This window comes from Papio anubis, chromosome 7 (genome assembly GCF_008728515.1).
Source record: "Papio anubis isolate 15944 chromosome 7, Panubis1.0, whole genome shotgun sequence".
Classification (NCBI taxonomy): domain Eukaryota; kingdom Metazoa; phylum Chordata; class Mammalia; order Primates; family Cercopithecidae; genus Papio; species Papio anubis.
Window position 1 is genome coordinate 130786272 of NC_044982.1, and position 12407 is coordinate 130798678.

General features: G+C 39.4%; 1 protein-coding gene across 1 annotated transcript in view; it reads left to right on the plus strand.

Moving 5' to 3' along the window:
* The window catches only part of MYZAP (myocardial zonula adherens protein), a 94153-nt gene that overhangs the window by 60940 nt on the left and 20806 nt on the right, over positions 1 to 12407 (plus strand). Inside the window, exon 11 of the mRNA XM_021940605.2 lies at positions 9410 to 9493. Coding sequence (XP_021796297.2) covers positions 9410 to 9493 — 84 coding nt within the window. The remainder of the gene's footprint in view (positions 1 to 9409; positions 9494 to 12407) is intronic.

Sequence of the window (12407 nt, forward strand, 5' to 3'; positions counted from 1 at the left end):
ATTAAACTCTTCTTTCATGCTGCATTAGTGCAGGGCAGATTCTGATCTTGTCATATTTCTCTATGCATTTTTTTTTTTTGTTAAAAAGAGGCTGAGCTTTATTCTTTTTATTCTTACATTTTGTGGTGGCTTTTATCAAAGAGAATGCACTTTTAAAAATACAATAACTATGAAATTACAATGTTACAGGACTTCCAAAATAGAATTAAGGAATGCTAGAGCAAAACTAAAACACTTTTTTCAGAGGAAGAATGTAAAATATCAATTATTCTCATATTCAGAGTGGGTGTGTGGAGATCAAACACAATTCCTCTTTTGTTAAGGGAAATGGAAACAATGGTTTGCCAGATCATAGAGGGATCAAGAGTTGGGTTAAAGACACGGCACTGTCAGGAAAAGAGCAGCCAGAGGGAGACAACGGCTGAAGCCTGAGTGAGCTCTAGAAGGTTCTGTCCCTGACCCAGTCAGTTCACCATTTCCCTGGATTTCTAGGGGTTTCGAAAACAATAACGGGGATCTTCAAGGTATTTCCTTGTAAAATTTTCAAATTTTCAAATAATGTATTGGCATAAATTTCCCTTGAAAAGGCTGTAAGAACTCACAATAAAGTATCATATTGCTCTATTTTGACCTAGAATTCATAGCCCTAGTAATCTCATTTTGATTAGATGCTTTGATTGGCAGTTATACATCTTTGATAAAGTTTTCAGTGTGAAAATGAATTATTCTTTTGTTAAAGCTGTTTTAAGCAGAATGTCTACAAATGAGGGCCCGTGAGAAGGAATAACAAAGCAGGGGTGTTGGGGATGGTGGTTGGGGAGCTGTGGTGACCTGTTAACCTGTGGTTGAGTTTTGCGATGTGTGCAAGTACACACAGCCCCGACACTCTGATTTTGAAAACAATGAAATGAAAATGAAATGAAAACATCATAAACAAATTTCAAATAAAATAATTTAAAATGTTTATTTCAGGGGACATGTATGCCATTACATTATTTGAAAATCTGAAAATTTCACAAGGAAATAGCTTGAAGTTCTCCATAGAAATCCAGGGAAATGGTGAACTGACTGGGTCAGGGATGGAATTTTCTAGAGCTCACTCAGACTTCATTCATTTACAATGAAAACAAAATAAAACAAATTTTAAATAAACAATAATGTCGAATAAATGTTGAAATAAAATAAACTTAATGTGGATTTAAAATATTGAATTCCATTTTCCTTATAAGATTTAAGCAGTTTGATTAAATGTGACCGTTTCAGTTTTGTTTTTCATTTTCTGTTTTTAAAGAGTTTATTTGAGCAGGCAGCACCAGGCCACAAGCAATTGAGGGCTTCACCTAGGGCGCTTGAGGGAAAAGCTTTTATAGGCGTTTATGGAAACAAGACAAGGGAAATATTTGATTGGTTAAAGCAGAAAGTCTGTACTTAGGCCACACCTGTAATCCCAGCACTTTGGGAGGCTGAGGCAAGAGGATTGATTGCTTGAGGCTGGGGGTTTCAGAACAGCCTAAGTAACATAGCGAGACCCTGTCTCTACAAGAAATTAAAAAATTAGCCAGGCACGGTTGATCACGCCTGTAATCCTAGCTACTTGGGAGGCTGAGGTGGGAGGACCTGTTGAGCCCAGGAGTTTGAGGTTGCATTGAGCTGTGATTGTACCACTATGCTACAGCCTAGGTTACAGAGGGAGACGCGGTAAAAAAAAAAAAAAAAAATTCCCTATTTAAAGGTTAGTTGGTGTTTCCTGATTGGTTAAATTTTAAATTTCATCTTCCTAAGCCATGACCATTCACTCTGAGCTGGGTTTCAGTTTGCTTAGGTTAGAACCCAAGGCACTGGAGCCACCTCAGCCTAATGGACTCCCAATTAATTATGTTAATGGTTCCCCTCTTTTGGCTAGCCTTTCATTTGTGAGAGATTGATCAAGTTTTGGTGTGACATTTTCTGTTACCATCGTGGCTGGTTTTTCTTTGTCTCAGCGGGAAACTCTTAAGTATGCCGTCAGTTTTAACCTCCTCCTATTATCAGTAAGAGCGGACAGGAGGGGGAGTTGATTGTACACATGACACTCCCAGTACGAAATAAAAGTGATGTGCACCTTTTATATGCTCTGGTTTGGAGTGTGTCCTGTTTTACATAAGGCATTTTTCGTGTTTGTTATCCTTTGCCAGCTGGTGAAAGAAAATACCCCGAAGCACAATTTATTAACAGCCCATGTCAAGTGCTGTCTGGTATTTAACACTTATTTGCTGCTGTGTTTTCTTCATTCATTTCTCTCCACAGTCCCCAAGTTCAATCCTGAGTTATGTTTCATGAGTCTTGCACAATTGAGTGCTACTCACATAACTGCAATGCGAGAGCCATCTCATTTCTGTCCTCTGATGTGAAATGGACTGTGTCCTCCATGTTACTCATGGAAAGAAATTCCAGGAAGTTAAGAAGCCTCACAACTTCTAGCTGTGGATTCCTCACTGAATCCATACCAGAACCATACTACATTTTTGTACAATTTCACTTTGGTCTGGTTGACATATAAGCTCTTTTAAAACATATTGGGGAACTTTTTTTTTTTTTTTTAAGATAGCAATCTGTTTCTAAAGCAGTTTTTCTTTAAATGTGTGGATTGGCAAGGGTGATTTCAGCTCCTGAGAAAAGTTATCTTTTATATGAGATAATTGATGCACTAAACACTTGTTCCCTGTGGGTTTGGGGTCTTGTACAAGGGAAAGAAGTCAACCGAGGATGGCAGTAACTGTGATGTGTCCTAACAGGGGTAGGTTCAAAGGCTGAGCCATCACAGAGGAGGGGGACACGAAGCCAGCCTGGAGGACTTGGAAAGCACTGGCCTGGGAGGTGACTGTGGGTGGATTGTGACAGCAGCAGTTTTTCCGGTGGAAAAGGGGATAGAGGGTGGGGAGGCATTCCTAATGGAGACACCAGCCTGTGTGTGCAAAGTCCTAGAGGCAGGACCGTAGTGTGTTCATGCAGGGCTGAGACGATGGAGTGTCCGAAATTTAGGGTTCATTGTAGGGACAGTACGGGCATGAAATGAAAGTGGGAAAATAGGGAGCACAGCGGAAGGGCCTCCCGTGCCATGCTAGTGAGTCTGAACATTAAAAATGTAGGGGGTTTTTAATTGAGAGAGTGAGATATTCTGCATTTCTGGTGCCAGAGCATCTGTATTTTGTAAAAGCTCCCTCCATGGGATTCCAGCATGTGACCATGGTTAAGGATGATTACTTAGCTCAAACCACCTATGCAGGTAACTCGATTGTAGCTAATGGGGCGGGGAGAAGCCATGATCAGTTTTAAGAAATTAAAAGAACTTTTGTTTCCCCTCCCTCCTTAGATATCAAACTGGCCTGTATTCTTAGAGACTAACATCCTGCATGATTGATCGGGCTGCAAGGCACATATTCACATATTCAGTCTGAGTTACAAAGAAACATACTCATCAAAACAAAAAAGAAAAAATTATATTAATATCAGTTAAAAGGTCCCAGATTTTATGAAAATGTGTTTTTCCCCTTGTTCTGTAAGGGGGGGCTACTATTTCATGTTTAAATTTAGCTGTTGCAAGATTCTGTTGTTGCATAAATCAAATAGGTGAGGTCCAGAAAATCAGTGCTTCTAATGTCTCAGTTCTTAATGCCCTGATTGGAGCCTGGTGAGTTGCGTCATTTACCACCACCTGGTGACAGCTAGAACTAAATGCAGCTTTGTGAAGGGTAAATTGAAGGTCAAACTTAAACATGTAATACATCAAGAAGTGAGAGCAAAGGTGCCTAATGGATTTCTTGCATACCAGCTATATGGTACCCTGGATTTTGGAGTAACTCCTGATTTGGGGGTTGCTCTGGGGACATGTGTTTAGCAAGATCATCTTGGTCCAACTGGGACTCCACGTGTCTGTTCCAGACAGTTTTTCTCCTGAAGTCTATGGGATGGATTGTTTAGGAGTAGCTGGATGGATTCGTTGATTCATTCATTTGTTATCTGAGAATATAAAGATGATCAAGGTCTTTACTCTTGGGAAGCTCACAGTCTAGGGAAGGAGAAACATCAGTAATCACATAATAGTAGCTACCTTTTGAGTGTTTTTCATGTGCTAGGTGGTACAAAAGACAATATTTCAAGGTTCTTTGAAGTTAGTAGTCAGAAATAATACCAGCCACTTGACTTAAAGATTGTGAAAAAAGAACCAAAGGCTTGAGAGTCAGATGTTCCTAGGAGGCAATCAAACCCAGGAGCATGTGAGTCTACTTATTTTAGAAACTGAGTGCATCACTTGGGAAAGGCATGGGAGGTTCTTCAGGGCAGACCACTGGGGAGACTAAGTTAGGATTCAAGGTTGGCACCCCTTGGGGCCAGCAGTGCACTGACTCTGCCAGCCGTAGCATCCTTTATGCTCTTATCTGAACAAGTCAATTCAGATCACAGAACATACTAGAAAAGATGTTTCTGTAAGAAATGTTCCAGGACAAAAGGTAATCTGCACAGACAGCATTCATTTAGCGCAATAGCATAGTTGCTTCTTGGAGGACCATTGCTGAAAACCATGAGCCTTGTTAGAAGCTACAGCACCCTCAAATCCTACTGCTGTCCGGCTCCTTCTCCCCAGAACCAGGTGTCTCTCCAGGCTAGCATCAGCCCTCTGCTCTCTCATGAGAATTCCAGAGACCTTCTCCCTACAGCATTCTCTCTAGGTGATGTATTTGCCATTGATTTATTTTTTAAACTACAATCTAGGGGACAGTGACCAGTAGAATCCTCTCAATATCTTACTATGAGCTGCTCATTAATCTGTTTTAAAACCACCTTTCTTGCTTTCCTTGCCTCATAAGCCACTCTGATTTCTTCAGAGACAGTGAAACAAGTATATTTAACATCACCTTTTACATCATTTGATTAAATATTACCCCTGACTTTCTTGGAACCTTTTAGTTCCTTTCATTTAAAGATTTTAAAAGTCAACGTTAACAATCTTAATACCATAAAAAGGAAAGAAAAAGGCACACTATGAGAGTATTTTTTGGAAATTATTTCTACAAAAATGGAAGGAAGTTTACACAAAACAAACTTTAACCCTACCACAACCCCAGAAGTATTTCATTTATCCAACTTCTGTTCCAGCTTTTACTTTCATCATTGTAAACTTTTGCTTTTCTATCCCTTGAGGCTTTTTGTAAACTTTCCATTTTGCAGTGTATTTGTTTTTAGTGTTTGTGTAATATACTCCATCAAATTGATATTTTGTAATTTATTACCCATTCCTTTAGTGCTAGACATTAAGGTTATTTCCATTTTCTCTCTATTATAAATAATGGGAGCAAGAACATCTTTATATATAGAGCTTTTTCCTATGTTTGAATTATATCCTTAGGATAAATTCCCAGGAGTGGGATTAGTGGATCAAAGGGTATGAACAGCTTTATGGCTCTTAATATTTATTGCTAAATTGCCTGAAGGGTCATACTAATTCACAAAGCCACCTGCAACACAGGAGAGGAGCTGCCCCTCCCAGCCCTGCCAACACTCATTTCTTCAGTCAATAGTTTTGGGCAAATTTAATAGGTAGTCAAGGGTAACCCATTACTGTTTTTAATTGGTAATGTCTTTAATTATTATTAACATTGGACATTTTTTCTTATGGGTGTTTCTATTCTACTTTGTATGGTTTACTTTTCGTGTCAGAGGATTACATTTTTTTGACACCATGTGAAATTTAAAATATTTGATAATGAAAATGCCAAATGCACGCAGAACAGAGAGAATAATTGATGGAGCCCTCTACGTTACCCAGGTTCAGCAAATAGCAAGATTTGGCCATACTTGCTTTATCTACTCCTTCCTCTTTTTTCCCCTCTTGTGCAGTATTTTAAAGCAAATCTCAGACATTCTGCATATGTTTCCTATACACTTCACCATGCATCTCTGAACATATGGACTTTTTCTTACATAATTATAACACCATCATCACACCTAACGAAATTAATAATTCCTTGCTGTTATTTAATACCAACCTGCAATAACATTTTCCAAAGTGTCTTTTTTTCTGATGCTTTGTTCCAATCAGCATACATTGTGTTTATATTTAGTTATGTTTCTAAAGTCTCTTAAGCTAGAGCATTGCTGCCCCCATCTCTCCCAACTAGTTTTATTCCTACCTAAGGACTGAGTCAGTTGTCTTGTAAAAATGTTCACATTCTGGATACAACTTTTTGTGTTCTTATTAGCTCTAGAAGCTTGATTACATCAAGTTTCAGCTTTTCGGAAAGGCAAGAACACTTCATGGGTGATGTGTGTGTTTCATCGTATATCACTTCTGGGGTGTAGAATGTCTGGTGGTTCCACCTTGGGTGATGCCAAGGCTGATAATGGAGCCAAGAGGTGACAACCCAAAACATGGTTGAATGTTTCTTCATCAGCTTTCACCATCACTGTTTAATCTACTGATGATGAATGCTTAAAGCCATTATTTCATAGAAATTGCAAAATTGTGATTTTCTAATTCTGTCGTTCCTTGGCCATTGATTAACTGGAATTATTCTGTCAAGTAAAACTTTTCCTCATAAACTAGGGCTTTTTAGAATCTCAAAATGCATTTTAAACAAAGAAGGCAAGATAGATGCTTTATTTTTTCCTCCAAACTGCTTTCCAAGTAAGGAGTTGATGCCTTTTTTACATCCATTGGAGTTCAGTGAGCTGTTACTGTTTTTTTTTTTTTTTAAGAAATATAATACTTATGTTCTTTGGTATCTGTATATTTCATGTGTTTTACTCAATTACACTCATTATTATTTTTGATGTTCAGAATGTTCCATCCTTGGCCCAATGGGAGACACCTCATGTCCTTGTTTTCAGGCATAACAGGGTATCTCAGGTTCATCTAGTTTATTTTTTGTCCCCTGAAATGAGCCATTTCACCAAGATGTCCTGTGTTTTTTCAGTGGGGAATGCTATTTAGAGACCACAACCTGGACATATTATGTTCTTATTGTTTCCAAGTTTTCTCAGTAGATAGGGTAGGGATACGTATTTTACAAAAGAAAATAAAAATTATGAATTCATACTGATACTGTCATTTTAAATTGAACAAAATTTTGTTTACTTCTTTGATTTCATACTTGTATTGCTTTCTCTTACAGTAAAAATCTTGGTTCCAAACATGATGATACTACAATATATATCAAATGGTTTCAAAATAACTTCAGTGTTACTACTAACAGTCTTCCCAGTGAATGAGAGATTACTTTGCAGCTCTATTTATCTTTGATAATCCACTAAGAATATTGAGTCAAATTACTGTATTCTAACAACACTTGAATTAATACTTCTTACCAATTTGTGATACACATCATTTCTTCAATTCAGTTTGTTCTCAGATTTTAGGGTTCACTTTTTTCTTTTTGGCTTCATTGTATTTTTTGAATCTATAAAATAATGCTTTCAAAGTTAAACCTATGTAACTAGGCTTATGTTTATTACATAAACCTATGTAATAACTTATTCTTTCTCCTTCACCTAAGTTCTTCCCTTTCCCTATTGGTAACTGTTTATTAATAATTAGGGTTTATTTTGTTTTTGCTGTGTTTCTTTTGCAAATAAATATGCATTCATGTGTCCCCGCCTGTTTTACATCAAAGCGAGTATACTGTCTACCTTGAAATACACTTCTTCAGTGTTTTCGAGATCTGCATTTTTTGGAAGGTTACATAGACCTCCATCATACCATGGTTTATATAACCAGTCACTTATTGATGGAGTTCTGTTTTGTGTTTCCTAAAATAACAAAAATCCTTTGTTCATATCATTTCATATTTTGGCTGGTGTATCTTTGGGATCTATTCCTAAAAATGGAATTACTGAGTGAAAGGGTTAATGCATATGTACTTTTTCTAGATACTGCTAGATTCACTTCCATAGGATTGTTGTCATTTCGCACTGAGAAGGATTTTAAAATTTGTTTTGTTTTGATACAATGTCTCACTTTGTCACCCAGGCTAGGGTACAGTGGCACCATCATAGCTGACTTCCACCTTGACCTCTTGGGCTCAAGCAATCCTCTCACCTCAGCCTCCCAAGCAGCTGGGACTACAGGGACACACCACCACACCCAGCTAATTTTTTGATTTTTTGTAGAGACAGGGTCTTACTATGTTGCCTAGGCTGGTCTCGAACACCTAGGCTCAATCAATCCTCCTCTCTTGGCCTCCCAAAGTGCTGGGATCATAGGAATGAACTACTGTGCTTGGCCTGAGAGTGCTTTTTAAAAATTATTCTGTGAGCACAAAAATTTAATATACAAGAGTTTTGGAAAGTTAATGTGTTATTAATGACCCTACATACTGTTCCCATTATTATGCATAACATGGCCTGGTACAGAGTACTCTGGTTCCTGCCTTCAGGGAAGCTACGGTTTTTCTAGGGAGACATGATTGGAAAGCAAAGAGTGATCTAAGATACAATATATTATAAAAACAAAGATGGGTCTTTTTTTTTTTTTTTTTTTTTTTTTTTTTTTTGACGGGGTCTCGCTCTGTCGCCCGGGCTGGAGTGCGGTGGCCGGATCTCAGCTCACTGCAAGCTCCGCCTCCCGGGTTCACGCCATTCTCCGGCCTCAGCCTCCCGAGTAGCTGGGACTACAGACGCCCGCCACCTCGCCCGGCTAGTTTTTTGTATTTCTTAATAGAGACGGGGTTTCACCATGTTAGCCAGGATGGTCTCGATCTCCTGACCTCGTGATCCGCCCGTCTCGGCCTCCCAAAGTGCTGGGATTACAGGCTTGAGCCACCGCGCCCGGCCAAGATGGGTCTTCTTAGGAAGCCTTTCTTGCTTACTCTAGGCCACATGAGTCTTTGGTCCTCTGAATTTCAACACTTTTAATGAGACTTCTAATGATCCTTTTTTCAAACCAACTTTTGACACTTGGTTGAACAAATATGAATGTATTGAATAACACAGCCAAATGTTTGAAATGCAGGCTGCCCTATAAATTCAAGCTGAATAATCATTTTTTGGAGAGTTGTATCTATATTTCCCAAAGCACATTCTCTGGAAGATCGACTGGATGTTTTAAAGGGTTACACAGTAAAATCAGTGTGGAAATGTTGGATTAATCAAAGCTAATTAGCTGTGACTCCAGAATCATGTCTGCTGCCCCAACCTCGCCTGTTCACAAAATCCCCCTGTCTTGGAGCGTCTCGTGTTAATACTGTTCCGCGAAACACAGAGAATCAGCACGGAGGCTGTTTCAGTGAAAACCATCCAGCCCCACTGGAAATGAGGAAAAATAGAAATAAAAATAAGAGTAAATGAAAACTAAAGGCATCTATTCCAGTTGATAAACTTGTACTTGTACAATTATATATTTTTGGTTAACAATTTTCCATCCCTTTCTTTCTAGATTGAATCATTAAAGAAAAAGTTGCAACAGAAACAGCTCTTAATACTGCAGCTTTTAGAAAAGATATCTTTCTTAGAAGGAGAGGTAAGAATCTGTGTTTCTTGCAAGTTGATGTCTTCCCTACCATTAAATTTTATGTTGCTAAGCCTACCACCAACACTTAATTAAAAATATGGCTATTTCCCGGCCTTGTAAAATTGATTGAGGGTTAAGTGCCAGCCTTGAAAATGAGGTTCTGACAGCTGTTTTTCCTTTACCGTCAGACTCTCCTCATTCCAGTTGCTGCTCACTTCTGCTTTTTAGTTCTACTTTTTCTTATTAAAGAATCATCCTAGCGAGCCTGATAAGCTGTTGATTAGCACTGATAATTCCCTACATTTGTCCAGTGCTTTATAATTTGTGAGATATGTTCGTGTACATTCCTCACATGATTCTCTCTGCAACTTTCAGAAAGGCAAGACTAAGATTATTATCTCTGTATTGATAAATGAGAAAACAGAGGCACAGAGACGACAGGTGGTTTTGCTGAAGGTTGCCCAGCTTAATAAATGTCAGAGCCAGGCTAAAAGACTCCTAAATGCAGTGCTCTCCTATCACATCGAGTGAAGATGTTTTAGAGGGGATTTAATTTTACCTGAAACTTTCAGATGCTTAGTATTCTTGACTTTCTGGCTTTTTGAAAGTCATTTGGGGATTTTGTAAAGGTTCCAGAGAAGAAAATTATGGGGTTGGAAGAACCTTACAAGGTTAGGTATTAATAGAAGGAGAAGTCAAAATCTATTTGCTCTAGAGGTTCTTTATTAAGAGCTTGGCATTGAGCCTTTGCCTTTTGAGACTTCGTGAAAAGCTGGTTTGCCAAGCACCTGTCCTTGTCTGTGTTCCTCGTTATAGTCCTTCCCCAGTGAGAGAGCCCGGCAGACAATGATGAAGTAAGAAAAAAGAGAAGAGAGAACTTCGATTAAGCCCGGGTGTGTGTTGGACACTGTTAGTTACTTTGGATATGTTCTGTATAACACAGAAGTTAAGAGTGGAATCCAGCTTACCCAAGTGTGAACCCTGGATCTGCTTCTTATCAGCTAGGTGATTTGGGGGAAGTTTCTTATCATTATAAAGGAGGGATCATAACTGTGCTACGTGTGGGTGACTGTGAAATGAGAATGTATAGAAGGTGCCTGGCATGTACTAAGCACTCAATAATTTTAAAAGTATTATTGTTGTTCTCTCTTTATTAAAAGGGATGCCCTCTGAGTTAGATGATATTTTCCCCCTTTTATAGATAGTGAAACTGAGGTTTGGGGACATTAGGAAGTCTGCCCAAAGTTACAATAGAGATGGGTAAGCCTGGATCCAGAGCCTGAGCTCTGAACTACTATGTTTGAGTGGGTAGTGAGCTGCGCCTTCATTCACTCTGTTTTTGAGGGGTTGCCTTACAGCAGTCATAACCAGAAGTCCCTCGTGGCCCACAGGGGCTTGGTACCAGATTCAAAGCCCAAGAGTCTCTGTCTTTTGAAGCTGAGTAAATGGGTGTTTTCCCCATTTCCACTCCTGTCTTCCCGTCCACAGTCATTGGCTCAGCGCCAGCCTTGTGAATGAACATTTCTCTTTCTGAGATTCCTTCCTGAAATTGCAGCTCCCTGTGGGAGGAAGCACACCTTCCCCAGTAAGAGTCAGAAAATGAGGGCCCTAGTGGAAGCCCATGTAAGCCCATGTGTCCAAAGAGGGGGCAGTCACAGGAGAGAGGAAAGACGTGCTGACAGGAGAGGCAGAAGGTCCACCAAGACTGTCCCCCACGCCCACCTCTGGCTGTGCTGCTAAAGCAAGCTCTCCTACTGGTAGATTCTTAAATATCCAAGGGAACATTGCAAATGGGGAGTAGTCTTAGAAATCGCTATGTTTGTTCATGCTCAGTGTATTAAACTCATCTCTTACCTTAGTTTGGGTTGCTCCAGACCTTGAAATGTGGAGTCCAGATAGTTTATCTGGGAGGTGATCTCAGGAAGCCCCACTAGGGGAATGGGGAAATGAGACAGGGAAGGGAAGAGAGCCAATAGCGGTGCCATATCAAGGAGGTCGCCCTAGGGACAGCTGAGGCTCATTCCTGCTGGGGATCTCTGGGAGATGGTGTGGAAGTGACCCTGAGCTTTCCTTACTGGAAGACCAGAAAGCTGGGGCATTTATCCACTAACTCCCATCAGTCATTGGCTGAGGCCCACTCCAGAGGGTTGTGGCAGTTCCGGCCTGCCCTTGGCAGAGCCAGTTGGACTCTGGTGGTCAAAGGAAGCCCCCACATAAAGAATCACCAGTGGCCTGTTAGGAAACAGGAATGCCCAGAGGATGTTGGGGGGGTGGGTGGCAGTGTCAGCTATGTCTATCTAATAAGCAAGACTTTGAAAACCAGTTTTTTTGAGCATATCAATAATGATTATCAATTTGATTGATTAAATTCCCTGAAACTATTTAAATTCTAATACAAATTTAGTATGGCTAATTGCTTTTGGCCACTTCAGACATCCACCTTTACAGCAGACAATATATACAAAATAAGTTACATAATGACAGGATTTAATAATACATTTAGACTTAAACCTATTTTAGAATACTAAATATCATGGGTTTTAATTTATTTTGTCATTGTTTCTGTTCTTGTTTTTTTTTTTTTTTTTTTTAAACTTTCCTGAGGCCATTGTTTTACTTCTTTCAATATTTTCTGAGGGTAACATCATTTTGACACCTTCCAGACAGGTGCCATCATCTTTGAGATCCAAAAGAGAAAGGATGCCTTCTCCAAATTGCTAAGATTAGAGGATGTGGGTTACATAGGTTCTTGGTTGGGTCACAGGACCCTCAGTGGCTTCTTCCAAGGTGACTCAAACTCAGGACTCCTTATCACTGTCTTTAGCACTATTAAAAATACATGTATTCTTTATCAATATTTCATCATACATAGCTGGGCCATGTAGAGATCTCCTCTCCTAGGAGATCAGAGGTGACATTCAAA